We start from the raw sequence: 18,224 nt of genomic DNA, 5'->3' as shown, positions 1-18,224 counted from the left end.
TTTCTTTTCATACAGTATTATTGCTACAGCCTCTTCCAAAGTTGTAGTTAACACCCCCTTTTCTATAATGGCATTGAACAGATCTGACATTGTACTGTTCATCCGAAAGTCCACTTTTCTATAGAAATCAATGTAATATCCCTCTCGCCCACTCACTTTACCCCCCCACTTTGAGATGCCTAATGGGCTCCATTATATCCACATTTCCTTTTGGCAATTTATTCTGTAGTTCATATTCACACAACACATTTACTTTTTTATCTTATTTTACATTTGTTGACCGGGATAGTCTGACTGGATGCATGTCCATTTTCAGCGGAGGCCCGGGGAGAAAAGCTCCAAGGGTAAGCAGATACAGCATTACATAATACCAACATTACATATTTCAAACAGACCATTTACAGTGATTGCATAAAGTAAGCAAGTTAAACAAGTTCCACAGGTTAGAGTTAATCCCGAGCGCAAGTCAAGATTAAATTAAATTACACAGTAAACTGGTTAACAGATTTTTACACATTCTAGAGAGAGTTAGCCAGGCTTGATACATTGACATAGCCAGTTAAGTGCCAAATGTTGTTTGAGTCTAGTTTTAAATTGACCTAAGGTGGAAAGTAAGGTAATATCAGCTGGAAGAGAGTTCCAAGGTCTACTTACAGAGTTTGCAAAGAGAGAGTCACCAGCTATGTTATTAATTTTGCTAGTCTGAATTAGTAGTTTGTTAGAGGATCGAAGTGGTCTAGGATTGTTATAAGGGGTGATAATATTTTTAAGTGCAGGAGTATTGTCCGGATTACAGAGGATTTTATAGGCCATAATCAGTTGGTTATACTGGATTAGGCTGGGTAGTTCAAGCCACCCAAGCTGATTTAGATTGATGCAATGATGTGTCCTAAAAGGCAGCCCAGTAGCAAACCTGGCAATGTGGTTGTAGCAAATTGAGAGTTTGTTAAGGACAGTCTTGTTTAAATTTGAGAGTAGAGGGGATGCATACAGAAGGGTTGAAAGAAGGTGAGAGCGAGCTATGACAATTTTAGCTGGAGGGGTTAAGGAAGGCTTTTATTCTGTAAAGTGACCCTAGTTTTTTATTGATAGTTTTGACAGTTTGGTTAACATGTAGGTCAAATTTCAGATTATTATCTGTGATGACACCTAACAGTTTTGTAGAGGGGTCAGGGAAGATTATTGTGCCATCATTTGAATTTATGGTAAAGGTGAAAGCGGTAGACCCACGTGTTGGTGAAAATAACAGCATTTTAGTTTTTTTTTGGGATTTAGGATCAGACGACGTTCAGAAAGCCAGTTTTCTATTGTATTAAAGGTGGTCTGGGTAGCTGACCATAACTCTATTAGAGATGTGGCCGAGCAAATCAGAGTAGAGTCATCAGCATATTGGATAGAGCTGACTTTTGGGATGATAGTATAAAGGTCGTTAATGAAGACGGAGAACAGCAAGGGCCCTAGTATAGAGCCTTGTGGTACTCCAAGGGTGTTAGTTAGAAGATTAGAGAGTTTGTTCTGCCAGAGGAATGCCTGCTGTCGACCATTCAGGTAGGATTGAAACCATTGAAGGGCTCTAGTAAATAAGACAGAATGTTTGCAGGGTGTGGATTAAAAGTTGGTGATCAACCATATCGAACACCTTGGAAAGATGCAAGAAGAGGGCTGAGAGATGCTGCTAGGGATGACTGCAATTAGGGGTACAGAGAATAGGCAAGATGAAGGGTGGAATTTACTTGAGGAAGCTGACAAAGGAACCATGATCTTGGGAACAGGTAATTAGAGAAGGGAAAGGTAACATAATGGGAAGGGGCCAAAAAGACATTTGGACTGCAGGCTAGTGATTGCTTTCCCTATCAGGGATTGATACCAGAAAATTTCCTTTCTCCATGCCCGTGTTGGTTTAGTTCTTAGAATGCTTTCTGATACTTTTTGGATATAATATTCTGCATGATTATTGTTATTCTCCTTAAGGATCTGTGTCCAAAATCCCAGTCTTTCCTTCTATCTTGAAATAGTGTACTGCTTCATCAACATCCCATTATACTGTAGATTTTTATTTGTGTTTTATATAAAAGAAACAACGGTGCAGCTATGAAATATCCTTTCAAATCAGGTGCTCCTAAACCTCCATGTTCTGTTGGGAGGATGAACTTGTCCCACTTGCCTATTGCCGTCTTTACCTCCCAATAAAACCCTTCAAATATTTATTAATTACTACCCAAAACTTCTCCTCTGGTTGATAAAAACTTGCCTGATCTGTGTACAAAACTAAAGGGACTAAACATTTTTACTGTTTGTATCTTGCTATCCATATCAATAGACAGGAGCTACCAGTATCTCAGTCTTTGTATCAACGTTCATTTAGTCTATTGCCGCATATCATTAGCCGCCATAACCAAATCCTTTTAATCCATACTGCTAAATACTTCATTTTATCATGTCCCCACAAATATAGGTATTGCTGAACCAATTCATGTGTGAGTACACAGTTTATACATTTAGCCTTGGTTTTACCTTCATTAATTTCATATCCCAATAAAAACTGGAACTGTCTCAGAATATTTCACAACAGTGAGATGTCCTTTTCTGGTTCCACCAGATACAAAATATCATCTGCAAATAATGCCAATAGATCCCAGGAATTACAGACCTATCAGTCAAGTAAATCATATATACAAAGCCATGGAAAATCTTATTACAGTATTAGCTAATTAGGTGTGATATCCAAAACCGAATCGGACTTAACTCCTTACAGTCTGACTTTGTCAGGTGTAGACTCTGAGTAATGAGTCTCATTAACTTTTTAACTTTTTTGAGAGGGTTGCTCAGGTTGTAGGACTGTGGGCAGGCTGTCCACACCGTGTACCTTCACCTCGCCAAGGCATTTGATACCACAGCACACCATATTGCTGAAGGAGCTCTAACTTGACCTGTAAGCAGCTAAGTGGGTAGCCAACTGATTTAGGGACAGGACTCGCACAGTAAGAGGAGGAGGTGCTTCCTCTTGACAGCAGATAGTAATGAGTAGAGTTTCTCATTAATCTGTGCTGGGACCTGTGCTACTACAGACCTCCACTTATCAGAGGAATTTCTCTGCTTAACAAAGTTCATGGATGATTGCAAGCTAGGAGTCATCATCAAACCCCACTCTGACATATAGGCACTCCAACAGGAACTGACACTTGTCAACAATGTACTAATAGGTTCAAACTCAACATCAAAAAGAGTAGCATTTTAGTACTTGGTAAGCACCTAGGAACTACAGCTTATACCATAAATAACACACCATTTCAAAATGAAAAGGTCTTTGAGAACCCTTGCTAGTTGGGTAGATGGCTTCTTTACGTGTGACCATGACTTTGTAACAATGGTTAGGTAGTCCTTTTACCTTGCACAGCACATAGCAAAGGTATTTCTTTCTGATCATTTGTACTCTGCACTGAACAGACCCACCATGGTGTACAGTGCCCCATTTTATGTACCTTACTAAGCATATCAAGCAACTTGTCAAGACCTCAGAAGTTTGTAACTAAAAAAGATCATGAGCATACAAGATTTAAACTATCATGGAAGCCTGGAAGCTTTCTCCCTATACTCAGTTTTATATAAACTCATTAGGGGCAATCTATGCCTTGTTTACAGGACTCTAAGGGAACTAGCAGTCCAAGAACTGTTATACCCTACAAATCAAAAGTCTAGCCAACACTATGGCCAGGGATCTAAATCTACTCCAACAAATAAATAAGACAACCAGGATGGCTACATTTGTCACACAGCATTTAACACATCTCTGGAACAAACTCCCTCTTCAAGTTAAGCAGTCTCGCACTGTCTGCCTGCCTTTAAAAAGGAGATGGACAACTGGATGGGTATTCATACATTTACTCTTGGTATGAGTGGCCTGGTCCTCCTTGAAACAAATAATTAAGGCCTAAGTGTGGGTACTGGCAAGGCAGAAGAGGCCTTGCAACTCCTATACTCCTAAATGACTGACTGGTTTCAAGCCTCAGTGAATTATGAACTCTACTCTCCTTGCTTCAGACATCCTTCATTTACACTGGATATTAATGCAGGTACTGTTAACTTTACTGGTTATGTGACACTCTCTAGGTCTTAAAGCTTGGACGAATATGTGCATTTCTGCTGTTGCATGCAGTACTTTAACTTTTGTTTACTTTTTTTCTAAATTACAGGACTCTGCTTTACTCCAAAGTGCATTGTATATACTTGTGATTTTTTTGTTAATATAAATACATTCAATGAAGAAAAGTGCAGACAGCTCCTGAGCACAGCAGCAATACAATTATCTAGGTAAGTACAAAATTTACAATACAAAAGTTTCTTTTTCGTGTTCTATACAACCAAAACAAATCCTTTGTAAGTAGCAGACTGCAAAGGCTGCATAGTACTGCAATCTTCAGGTAAACTGCCTCTGCAGTGTGCTTTACGAAATGTTCCAGACATAAAGGTATTCAGTAACCAGATGAAGATAATTTTATCAAAATACAGTAATAATCTTACCAACAGTGACATCTGAAGAGCTGTGAGCTTCTAAGAACCTGTTAATATGCTGCCACACCTTTGGAATCCAGTCAACAATTTTAATCAGATCCGTGTTTCGTACTCGACTGGTGATTTCCGTTTCAATGAGCTTCCTTCTTATGTAACGGCTAAGAAATCCTCGAACTGGTTCAGTATGATTAGCACAAAGGACCCACCTAACGGAAAAACAGAAGTAGAGTTCATTAGCAGTTTATTTTACTTTATGCCAACCTGACCCAAGATAATGGTAAAATAACTGCAACAGCTGAAACCAACCGGCTGCACAAAGTCAATTTGAAATCATCTGTACATTTATCATTCTTTATGTGGCAACTTATGTACACATATGTATATCTGGCATGCTAAAAACTAGTTTTCATGACTTCTACCATCTCATCGTTTCATTCAAATGGAGCTTTAATCTATCAATTTCTAATATGCTCCTATCATATACTGTATGTTTACTGGAGTAACTTCAGAACCACGTTACCTCATGTGCACTCCTTAAATTTGCATCTTACATTGTGATAAACCTAATGTTTCTCTGAATTCTGTTTACTGTTTCCCTAGAGCTGAACATGAAAATGGTCCATTTGGATGAACATTCTACCTTGGTTAACAACGAACATATAAGAAAGCAAGCAAATAAATAACTATCTTAATGAGTATCATTGTCCTGCAATTAGCTGTTATGTTTTAATGTTGCATACAATATTACATTAAATTAATATGATGGCATGAAAAAAGAAGACTGCCTATCTTGTTTGTCCATTTTATATAGCTATTAACATGCCTGCCCATTTACTCACTACCTGTCCTGCAAACCGATGAATGTATTTATGGATTTTTAGTTCACAGTTGCTTCTAATAACACTTTCACATTTCCACCACTCTTTCCATGAAATAATACTCCATAATATCAAAATTAAAGTTTGTAGTTAGTTTCAATCTGAATTTCATACCCCCTACGTCCTCTACTATCATTCATTTTTAAATGCATGGTATCATTCTGTTCATCCTACCCCCACATGCAGAATCTTATGTACCTATATCGCATCCACTTTTTCTTCAAGATTAACCTTTCCTATTTATTACCAAGTTACTTCAGAATTCAATCCTAGTGGTAATGAAGGTGCCACAGCTACATGATAAAAGTCTGATGCAAAGAAATTCACCGCCCTCAAATATGAAAAGTACAATGTGATGTGTACATGATACAGCATAAATCAAAATTTTGCTGCATCACCACTGGCGCTCTTCCCTGCTACTTATATACCTTACCACCACCATTTCTGCACCTTGGGAGTAAAGGGAATTCCTTGGAATACTGACTACTATAGAATTTCAGTATTAATAAAACCTACTCCCACATTAGTGTTTGCACTTGAATATTAACAGTCTATGTATTGAAAAAAAACTGCCTTTCTCCAGGTATGACTAAACAGCTTTGCCCTATTTATTTCATTTAATTTTTACTTATTAAAAAATATACTTGCCTCCAAAATTACATAAAAAAAAAGACATTTAGTACAATTACTATACTGCGAAAGATGATCATGCACTAATTTGAAAATTCAATCCCAGTTTGAACCGTTATGTGGAGAATGTAAACTACTGATCAGTATATTTCCTTTTCCTCCATGCCGTATACTAAGACGACACCGCTATCCACCCTGCTGCATGTTACAATGAGGGATAACCACTGACATCAGTTGTTAGAAAGCTTCTATTAGTACTTGTTGGCTTTCCCTTTACCTAGCATACTCAGACAAGCTTAACTGCTCCCGCAATGGTTCCTTCTTTCTAAGGGTGATCTTCAGTGAAGAATGCATGAATGCATTACCGTTTGGCAGAAGGCCAGAAATCTAAACTGTGTGCACTGTAAATGAAATTCATTTAGTGGCCAAAGGGGTGGAAAAAGGGCTACAAATGTCCAATAACGCCCTAGATTTTCAGTCTATAAACAACTACTGGCTGTCACATGATTAGGTGATTATTTTATTTGGGGGTGGGGGATTTATGAAGGGGAGAAAGCACTGTGATTGTTCTTCCTTTACTTACCAAACAGATACTACTTGGAGTTGTACATGATTATGCAGACAGGCCTGAAGGCAGACACACACAGCAGATTTAGGGAAAGTACTAAGAGACAATTTACTTGTTAAACAAGAAATATGTGACTGGGAAATGTGTGAGTGTCTGTATGTGCTCATTAGTACTGAGTAACATCCCCAGGGTGCTGCAGGAGGCAGAAACGTTTTGCCTTACTTGTGCCTTTTTATTCCTGCTGTGAAGCTATGTGGTATAAATCTTTTCTGAAATTACTGCTTTCTCACTCTGTGACGGACACCACACACGTGACCTCCTGTATCTCGCTTTTCAAGCCATGAAAGACCCAGCACTATTTGACAATCTCTTTCTTCTTTGCAAAACCAGTGGCTCTACAAACACCCACACTGAGGACCTAAATCTACACCAATAAACAAGACTCAATAGGGGGATTGTTTCCTAACTCAACATATTCTTAACCCTATGGAATAAGTGACCACTACAGGTCATTCAAAGTACTTCTGTTGTTACTTTTAAGGGTTGTCTTAGGTTCATAGGTTCATAGGTTCATACTAGGCTATCTGCCCAAGGGCATTTATAAGCCTAGCCCATAGTTATGTGGCTTTCGCCACCCCTTTAGTTTGAATAAAAACTATGCCTATCATTTTGCTGTGCCTCTGTCAAGCAGTGACGCTGAAGTAATCCCTGGGGTATATCTGCAATCTCCCATCCATTGGTCAAGATTCCTCTTGAACAAGACCAGAGAGGTGCTCTGCCTCACATGTACCGGGATTTTGTTCCACAGCATAGGGAGTCTCTGGGTGATGAATCTGTCCCTCCAGCACGTTCTATTTATAACCGTGTCAAGGTTTAAGTCTCCGCCCTTGTGGTTCTGAGGGATCTAGATTTTTGAGGTGAAGCATATTCATCAAATCTGGGTTTGACATGGCCTTATATGTCAGGCACAGGTCACCTCTGAGCAAGCGGTATGAGACTGAATAGAGCTGGAGTTCTTTCAGTCGGGCAGCGTAAGACATATTTTTGAGACCCTTTATCCTTTTGGTGAGGAACTTTTGGGGCCTTTCAAGCTGCAGCAGGTGTCTGGTCAGATACATTCGGGCATTGTACTCAATCATAGGTCTAATAAGTGATGAGTACAGGCGGACGATGACCTCCCTTGATCTAGATGTGAATCCCTTCATGATCAGGTGGGTGATATAGAAGGTTTTCCTAACTACTTTAGCAACATGAGTGTCAAACGAAAGGCTACTGTCAACCTGGGTCCCCAGATCTCTGATGACTTTTTCTGTGCTCAGTGGATTGCCACCTATATGGTAGCTAGCGGTAGCCTTGTTTTTCCCAAAGGGTATGACTATGCATTTTTTGGCTTTTACTTCAGGCCATGGCTCTGGCACCAGTTATCCATTTCTGTGAGGCCCTTCTGGAGGATATCTGTGTCAGATGTGTTTTCGACTATGGCGCCCAGTTTGCAGTCATCTGCAAACTTTGTCAGCCATAACCCTCCTGTGTTTGCTTGTACTTCAGAAAAGTAGATGCCGAACAAGAGTGGACCCAGGACTGAGCCCTGTGGGACACCACTTGTGACAGGCTTTGAGTCTGACATGGCTCCAGCAACTCTGACCCTGTGGGTTCTGTCACTTAGCCAGTTTGCAACCCATCTTGTGATGTATGGGTTTACATTCAAGCTGATGAGTTTTTCGATGATACCTGAGTGGGGTATTGTGTCAAGGCCTTTGCCAGGTCGAGGTAGGCTGTATGGACTGCCTTTCCTCATCAATGGCCTTGGTGACTGTCTCAAAAGTCAACCAAGTTTAAGAGGCAGGATCTGCCTTTGACAAAGCCAAACTGAGTTGGATCCAAAGTCTGCAAGTTCCCTATGTCTTTATTTATGAGTTCCATTATGATCCTCTCCATGGCTTTGCAGATAAGGCTTGTCAAGCTAATGGGGCGGTAATTTCCAGGGTCTGTGGAGGCACCGCCCTTATGAAGTGGGACCACAGTCGCCGGGCGCCACTCCTTGGGTACGTATCCTGGGGTGAGGCTAAGATTAAACAGCTGTCCTAACTGTGGGTTTAATTCCTCATTGAGTTCATGAAGCACACAGCCGGGGACACCATCCGTCCCATGGATGCTGTGTTTTTGCCTTAGTGAGGGCAGTTCTCACCTGGGCTGGAGATGTTTGGGGCTACAATCCTCTGGAATAGATCTCTCTCCTTTTGGGGGGGGGAGAAGTTTGCACTGAACCTGTCAGCCAGTATGTTGGCAATGTGTGTAGGTTCAGTAATTTTCACATCATTTTGAACTAATTCTGAGCATATCTGGGAGTTTCCTCCTAGGTTTCTAACATAGCTAAAGAAGGCCTTATGATTCTCTTTAGAGTCCTTGGCGATTTTTCTCTCAAAATTTGCCTTGGATGATTTTATGAGAGCTCTTAGTTTTTACTTATAATGATCAAAGGTGTCTTACCTTTCAAGGATTTTGCTCTATCTTGTAGTAGCTTCCTCCTTTGTTGTAGAGCTTGTTTATGGCTGGGGTCCACCAGACTGGACGCTTGCCTTTGGTACAGAGAGTCTTAGTTTTGTTTGGGATTGCCTGATCCATGCAGTCCTGTAGGTGCTGGTAGAAGGCATTTGTAAGTGATTCAGCGGTTTGAGTAATGTTTACCACTGGCTCAGGGGCCTTAAAGGAGACCACACTAGTTTTTAGAAGTGTGAAATTGGCTTTGAGAAGTTTTTCACTGTGGTCTTTTTGTTTCAGGTGGGGCGGATGAGGACCTCCAGCGAGATTAGTTTATGATCTGATCTCACCAGTGAGGGGTATACTTCCGTGTTGAACATTTTGATCCCATGTTCGTGATGATGAGATCAAGTATGTTTTCTCCTCTTGTGGGGATGGTGACTAGTTGTTCCATGGCATTTGAGTTTATGAACTCCAGGAATCTTTGGGTTAGAGTGTTCGGGCTTGAATAGTGTTCCCAGTCTATATTAGGGTAGTTAAAGTCACCTAGTATGATGGTGTTTGGAGATACATTTATCCCTCCAATGTTTTCAGGAAGGCCATGTGAGGTTCCTGAGTTTGAGAGGGTGGCCTGTAACATGCTACAAATTGCAGAGCAGTCTTGCCTATGGTTAATTGCACCTGGATGGTCTCCGATGCATCATGCGTTGCCACCAACCTTGAGGTGTGGGTGTCCTTTATGAATATGGACACCCTCCTTTCTTGGTGTTGTCCGGATTTTGGGGCCGGAACGCATGATATGAGGTGAAACCTGTTAGTGCTGGGGTGCTCTCAGGAGCCTTGAACCAGGTTTCTGTCACAGCACAGACATCGATGTTCTCCATATTGAGAAGGGCCTCGAAAAGGCATCTTGAGATTGAGACTTCTGGCATTGAGCAGCATTACCCTTAGTTTTTTTCCTTTTGGTGTTCTAGGGTGGTAGGTTTAGAATTTGAGCCTTGCCTAAAAGGCACTATGGGGTGGCAAGAGCCTTTGCCAATATCCGAAGCCCAGGGTGACAGGTGCAAGCCGTCCCTTGAAGCAGCGTGGCTTGTCCAGCATGTCATCCCAGGCAGACAGACATTGGATCCCCTTTGAATGACACCAGAATTTAAGCCAATTATTAAAGCTGATCATCTTATCACTGTATTGTGGCATCATTCTAGGTGAAGGTAGGATACTGCTCAAGGTCAGGGTCATACCTGCCTGGGCTACATAATCAGAGAGCTCCTCGATGTCCCTTTCATGTAGTCCAAGGAGGTACGCCTCAGGTCGCTGACACCAGCGTGGACAATGACTGAGTCGCACTTGTACCTGCTGTTGAGAGACCTGAGTGCTTGCGTTATGTGGCGGATTCTAGCGCCTGACAGGCAGCTTACTGTGACCTTCTCTTTACTCAGTCTGGTGAGCGGGACGCCAGTGTGTCTGACTATGGAATCACCAATGACAAGTGTGTCTGGCATTTTGTTTGGCCTTAAGGGCTGTGACTGTTTGACACTCTGACTGTGTGGTCTATGTGTTGCATGTGTTGGGTCGTGAGGTGGTAGTTGTTTGGGTGTCTGCTTTGGTGGCCTCTGCTGTTTTGGTAAATTTTTGATCAGAGCCTCCGAGTATGTCTTTGTGTGAGTATGTGTATGATTTGAAGTTGTGATGGTACCATGTGTGACTGGGTATGTATTGTGTGTGGTTACCTTCTCCTCCTGTCTGGTCTTGCCAGTCCTATGTTGAGAGAGCTCAGCCTCCAGTTTGGCCGTATAGTTGCATCTCTCGCATGTATTTGTGTTTTGTGGGAGAAGGAGAGGATTGTCTGTGTACATGAGGCAGTTGTAACATTGCCTCAATATTCCCAGGTTCACCAGTTGAGCTGGAGAGGACACTAGCAACTGATCCCTCGACATACTAGAAGTAGTAGATAAAGAGACTTTCAAAGGACTCCGGGAAGTGGGTTTTAGGCTGGTGGGGTACTATCTATAATAAGAGTGCTTTATCAAGGTGCAAGTACTGTAGGAGTAAGTGCTAGGCTTTACAGATAGAGAATAGTCTACTTGGGAATCAAGTAGAGATGAACTTTTCAGTTATAGGATATGCTGGTTAGATCAGCAGTACAGCTCGAGGAAGGTAGTTTTAAGGGAAAATTGGAAGAGTGGAATTTAGATGGCCCAAATAGTTTAACCTTGTTTAACCGCTGCTCTTGTGTGCAACAGTGGTAACTCGCTAAATCGCGTTTAGCGTGTTTTATAGCAGGGGGCTGAAGGGAGCTAGGAATTGGCCCAAAACGACCAATGGACTACTAGTTTCTGGCTGAAACTTCACCAAATCAGACAAAAAGGCTCAGTGCTTCCCACTCCCACTGGTAAGCAAAGAAACTTCCCTCCTTCCTAATAAGGCAATGGATCAGTAACAGGAACTAAAAACAAAGCCCAGGGATCAGCAACTCTGAAACTGGACTACTCTAGTTCAGTAAGGCGGGAAAACAAGAGATTTTTTTTTGTTTTATTACAGAGACAAGGAAAAAAACAGACAGTAATTGCTGTAAATCGGCTAGCACTTTAGTGTGTAGCCTACAGAAACAATTTGCAACAATTAGTAACTTAAAGTGCAATAAACAGTGTAAAATGCAGAAATCACTTAAAGTAGCAATAAAACAGGCGAAATGCAGTTGCTAGCTTAAATAACAGTGGGAAAGCCACAAAAATACTTATATCTCGTAGAAAGTCACTCTCTTAGCTCTCTGCTGCTTGGATCACCCTGCAGGCCACCACGAGGATCTGTGCTGAGTTGGTACAAGCTGGAAAACGCGTGTTTAGCGTGTTTTATAGCAGGGAGCTGAAAGGAGCTAGGAATTGGCCCAAAACAACCAATGGACTACTAGTTTCTGGCTGAAACTTCACCAAATCGGACAGAAAGGCTGCTCAGTGCTTCCCACTCCCACTGGTAAGCAAAGAAACTTCCTCCTCCCTAATAAGGCAATGAATCAGTAACAGGAACTAAAACAAAGCCCAGGGATCAGCAACTCTGAAACTGGACTACTCTAGTTCAGTAAGGCAGGAAAACAAGAGATTTTTTTTTTGTTTTATTACAGAGACAAGGAAAAAACAGACAGTAAATGCTATAAATGCTGTAAATCGGCTAAGCGACTTTAGTGTGTAGCCTACAGAAACAATTTGCAACAATTAGTAACTTAAAGTGCAATAAACAGTGTAAAATGCAGAAATCACTTAAAGTAGCAGTAAACAGGCGAAATGCAGTCGCTAGCTTAAATAACAGTGGGAAAGCCACAAAAATACTTATATCTGGTAGAAAGTCACTCTTTTAGCTCTCTGCTGCTTGGATCACTCTGCAGGCCACCACGAGGATCTGTGCTGAGTTGGTACAAGCTGGAAAAACGCGTGTTTAGCGTGTTTTATAGCAGGGGCTGAAAGGAGCTAGGAATTGGCCCAAAACGACCAATGGACTACTAGTTTCTGGCTGAAACTTCACCAAATCGGACAGAAAGGCTGCTCAGTGCTTCCCACTCCCACTGGTAAGCAAAGAAACTTCCCTCCTCCCTAATAAGGCAATGGATCAGTAACAGGAACTAAAACAAAGCCCAGGATCAGCAACTCTGAAACTGGACTACTCTAGTTCAGTAAGGCGGAAAACAAGAGATTTTTTGTTTTATTACAGAGACAAGGAAAAAACAGACAGTAAATGCTATAAATGCTGTAAATCGGCTAGCGACTTTAGTGTGTAGCCTACAGAAACAATTTGCAACAATTAGTAACTTAAAGTGCAATAAAAAGTGTAAAATGCAGAAATCACTTAAAGTAGCAGTAAAACAGGCGAAATGCAGTCGCTAGCTTAATAACAGTGGGAAAGCCACAAAAATACTTATATCTGGTAGAAAGTCACTCTTTTAGCTCTCTGCTGCTTGGATCACTCTGCAGGCCACCACGAGGATCTGTGCTGAGTTGGTACAAGCTGGAAAACGCGTGTTTAGCGTGTTTTATAGCAGGGGCCTGAAAGGAGCTAGGAATTGGCCCAAAATGACCAATGGACTACTAGTTTCTGGCTGAAACTTCACCAAATCGGACAGAAAGGCTGCTCAGTGCTTCCCACTCCCACTGGTAAGCAAAGAAACTTCCCTCCTCCCTAATAAGGCAATGGATCAGTGACAGGAACTAAAAACAAAGCCCAGGGATCAGCAACTCTGAAACTGGACTACTCTAGTTCAGTAAGGCGGGAAAACAAGAGATTTTTTTGTTTTATTACAGAGACAAGGAAAAAACAGACAGTAAATGCTATAGATGGTGTAAATCGGCTAGCACTTTAGTGTGTAGCCTACAGAAACAATTTGCAACAATTAGTAACTTAAAGTGCAATAAACAGTGTAAAATGCAGAAATCACTTAAAGTAGCAGTAAAACAGGCGAAATGCAGTCGCTAGCTTAATAACAGTGGGAAAGCCACAAAATACTTATATCTGGTAGAAAGTCACTCTTTAGCTCTCTGCTGCTTGGATCACTCTGCAGGCCACCACGAGGATCTGTGCTGAGTTGGTACAAGCTGGAAAACGCGTGTTTAGCGTGTTTTATAGCAGGGGCTGAAAGGAGCTAGGAACTGGCCCAAACGACCAATGGACTACTAGTTTCTGGCTGAAACTTCACCAAATCGGACAAAAGGCAGCTCAGTGCTTCCCACTCCCACTGGTAAGCAAAGAAACTTCCCTCCTTCCTAATAAGGCAATGGATCAGTAACAGGAACTAAAAACAAAGCCCAGGGATCAGCAACTCTGAAACTGGACTACTCTAGTTCAGTAAGGCAGGAAAACAAGAGAATTTTTTACAGCGACAAGGAAAAAAACAGACAGTAAATGCTATAAAAGCAATTCACATGCAGTGCAAGCTGGCACACTTGAGTATGTAGCAATATTAGTCCACACACAGTATGAAAAAAATGTAATTAAATTAAAAGGACTAAAAGCAAGTGCAGAAAGGGTTTATTAGAGAGAATGCGGTAAAGAGAAGGGACTGGGGAGTGTCCTAGATCAAATCTACAGTGGGCGGGCACTGCAAAAGCCACCAAATTTAAACTACATCCAAGAACAGGGAGGGGTGGGAAGACAGTTTCAACAGAGCTAGATCTGAGAAATCAGTCCCCAAGTTATAACAACCACAATAAAATGAAGGAAATATACTTAAATCAGCTTATGTCCAGTTGATGTATGCAGACAAATCTCAGTAGCAACTCTACTTAAAATGATTACCAGAGATGTAACCAACACAGGTTTTAAAGTTATCAGAAAACCCCAAGCTAATTAACACTTAAAGGAATTTCAGTGCAGTTTAACAACTAGTGCAGAGCTTCAGACACACACACAAGACAGTTTCAACAGAGCTAGATCTGAGAAATCAGTCCCCAAGTTATAACAACCACAATAAAATGAAGGAAATATACTTAAATCAGCTTATGTCCAGTTGATGTATGCAGACAAATCTCAGTAGCGGCAACTCTACTTAAAATGATTACCAGAGATGTAACCAACACAGGTTTTAAAGTTATCAGAAAACCCCCCAAGCTAATTAACACTTAAAGGAATTTCAGTGCAGTTTAACAACTAGTGCAGAGCTTCAGACACACACACAAGACAGTTTCAACAGAGCTAGATCTGAGAAATCAGTCCCCAAGTTATAACAACCACAATAAAATGAAGGAAATATACTTAAATCAGCTTATGTCCAGTTGATGTATGCAGACAAATCTCAGTAGCAGCAACTCTCACAAACTTACACCAGGGTTATCATGTACAGCTCTGCTTGACATGGCAGATGAACACTGTTACGTGCATGAAAAAGGATGGCAAGAACTGTCTGCTTAAAGGTGTACATGACTAGTCATCACCTGTGGCCCCCATGACTGCTTGCCTAGTATGTTTCTATGTCATACTGCAGCGTGAGGAAAGCAATACTTTTTTATTTTTATTTATTTGACATTTATTGACCGGGAAAGTCCAAATGAGCTACAGCCTTTCTTTGGCGGAGGCCCAAGGAGGAAAGCTCCACAACAGTACATACAAAGTTTACAGAAGTAACAGTTAATGACTACATTACAAAGAAAAGACAGTAAGGAATACAGTTTAACAAGTAATTAAAAAAGCGAATGCTGTTAATGTACAGAAGCTGTTGAGAACAGCTGACAACCATTTTACAGGACACATAAATATATAAACAAATGAGGAGGAGGTGCTGTAACAAGTAATTAAAAAAGCGAATGGTGTTAATGTACAGAAGCTGTTGAGAGTAGCTGACAACCATTTTACAGGACACAAATACATAAACAAATGAGGAGGGGAGATGCTCGACACTCACTGCAGGCTCTCCTCACACTGCAAGGTGTTGATGTCTATGCGGTCACAGAAACTTGGTTCAGGGCTGCGGAGAGCACCCCTGCCTTATCAGGCTATATCTCATTCCACACTTTCCAACCCCAAAACAAGGTCAGAAAGACTAAGGGTGGTGGAGTCTCTATCTTCATTAAGAACAGGCACACCTCCAGACTGGTTTGGCAGCATGACTCACTGGAATTACTCCAAGTGCAGCTGACAGTTGGGCAAGACCCCCATCCAACATCCAAGTTACAGCCAGCTATAGGAAACACTTGGCCACCATGGTGAACTTTGCCCTGTCATCAGTGTAGTGCAATGTCGGAAATGGTGTATTTAAGTAAGGGGGGTGTGGGTGGGCTTGCATTTGCTCCGTTTAGGGTTTATTCAATGTGGCCAAGTTACACACACACACACACACACACACACACACACACACACACACACACACACACACAGTAGACTCCTTCGTATCCACCCTCTTTTTAACTAGCCATCAAATTTCTGCCACAGCCCTAGAAAAAGACACCAGAGAACAACACCTCTGCCTCCTCTGTTAAATAATGACAGACATTTGAATTTTAGACTACATATTCATTAGAAAAAATGCATAGTAACACAAATCCTGTTATTCTAGCCAATTTACAACATACAAATGCTATTCTGTATGCTTTATTTGATTAACCAGCCATTTGTTTATCCAACCTAAGTTCCGGTCCCAGTGAGACCGGGTAAGAGTGAGTCTACTGTACACAACACACACAAACACACAAAGCACAACTCAGACACACAAAGCACAACTCTCACACACACACCTTCCAACTTTCTCTGAGGACAGATGGACATTTCCAAGACACGGAGGAGTGAGCTGGAGTGGAGTTGGTGGGTCAACAGGTAGGAGATGGAAGGATGGCCAGGCATATCACAGCTGTTTGCTGTGGGAATTATGGCTCTGAAGTGGGAATTATGGCTCTGAAGACTCCCAGGCTTCTCCTTTGGTTTGGCTTGCCAATCTTTTGTGAACTTTTCCTTTACCTGACTTGGCTCTTGTCTCTTTTAAGAAACAAGAGCCAATATTTTTCAGGACATTTCCTGATGAATCTAGCAGCTTGGGCCTGATAAAAAGCTGCTTAATATGACACCCCCATGTTACTGCCCTTCGCCAGTCTGTTAAATACTCCTTCACCAGGGGGTCCAAAGATGAGGCTTTTGCGCAAACGAGCTTTACATGGTTTGGAAGAGGTTGGGACCTCGACTCGTCATGTGTCTGAATAACAGGTCCTGCACCTGCCTGACACATCCACAACATTATATCATATCCACATATGTCGGAGTGCTTGGTCACTTCAGCAAACAGGTCACAAAGTTCAAACATCTCCTGTTTTAGAGCCTTAACTCTGTTAATCCTTATCTTCTCCAGCAGAGACTGCTGAAACATAAGTATGTTAGGTTTAGCAGTTCAACAACCTGAAGGACAAGGTAGCAGACATGTAAACTTTCTCAAATTAGTCCACTTCCTACTGTCCCTGTAATTGGGAACAGAGTTCCTGGATGCAAGTAGAGAAGATCTGTTGCTGGACATAACAGATGGATCACCTTGAGGATCCCTATAAAGGGATTTGAGAGCATCCCTGACCCTAAAGAAGTGGTCAAGTTTTCTGGAGCAGAGTGGAGGAAATGTGGCTCCACTGATGCACTGCTGGACATATCCTTCAGGACCGCTATGACCGGGGGAAAAGCAAACACTGAGGCATGCTCATGATATTGTTATATTTACAACCACTTGCAAAGAAAATAAGGGACTTAGAAATTCAAAGATACAATTGGTATGGTGTTCAAGAAAAGGTGGCTTTATTTGCAGATGATATTATTTTGATATTTTGTAATTGATGGAACCAGAAAAGGACACCTCAGTGTTGTGGAGACATTTCCGGGTTTTTGGGGAATATAAAATTAATGAAGATAAAACAGCTTAAATAAATAAATAGCTTTAAACTGTGTACCCAACACATGAACTGGTCCATCAATACACATTTTTATGGTTACTTCGCTTTGTCATGTCCCCATACTTATGGGAACACGATAAAATTAAGTATTTAGGAATATGAATTAAAAAGAATTCAGTTAAGCATATGCAAAAAGAGACTAAACAAAAGATAATACAAAAACTAAGAAACTGAAAGCTCTTGCCTATAGACATGGATAACAAGATACAAGCAGTAAAATGTTTTTACTTCCCTTAGTTTTATAAGCATGTCAGGCATATTTGTATAAAAAGAGGAGACGTTGTTGGACAGTAATTAATAAAGAGCTGAAATATTTTATTTGGGATGGGAAGAGGGCAAGAGTCAAGTGGGAAAAGCTGATCCTCCCAACAGAACATGGAAGTTTAGGATTACCATATTTGAAGGGATATTTTAGAGCTACACAGTTAAGGCTCTTGTACATAACACAAGCAGAAAGCTAAAATTCAAAAAGGAACGGGATGATGATGAAGCAGGGTGTTTCAAGAAATAAAGAAAGAATGGGTTTTGCACATAGATCCTTAAGCAGAAAAACAACATTCATACAAAATATTACATTCTTAAAGTAGCAGAAAGTATACTAGAAACTCAGCCCAGATGGGAATGGACGAACTAGATTCTGCCAATAGGGAAGAAACAGAATAGAAAAAAGGGTCTGGAATTTATTGCAGGAAGATCGCAAATGAATGGAGGTATTGGGAATAAATAATTAGAGAAGGAAAGGTAACAGAA

General features: G+C 41.2%; 1 protein-coding gene across 1 annotated transcript in view; it reads right to left on the bottom strand.

Moving 5' to 3' along the window:
* Window positions 1–18,224, bottom strand: part of LOC122810494 (neuron navigator 2-like) — a 2,968,645-nt gene that overhangs the window by 131,343 nt on the left and 2,819,078 nt on the right. The window contains exon 39 of the mRNA XM_044082075.1: window positions 4,522–4,718. Within this exon, the coding sequence (XP_043938010.1) occupies window positions 4,522–4,718 (197 nt within the window). The remainder of the gene's footprint in view (window positions 1–4,521; window positions 4,719–18,224) is intronic.

This window comes from Protopterus annectens, chromosome 9.part0 (assembly GCF_019279795.1).
Source record: "Protopterus annectens isolate FY-2018-M chromosome 9.part0, PAN1.0, whole genome shotgun sequence".
NCBI lineage: Eukaryota > Metazoa > Chordata > Ceratodontiformes > Protopteridae > Protopterus > Protopterus annectens.
The sequence above is the reverse complement of the archived record's forward strand: the minus strand, read 5'-3'. Positions and strand labels throughout refer to the sequence as shown.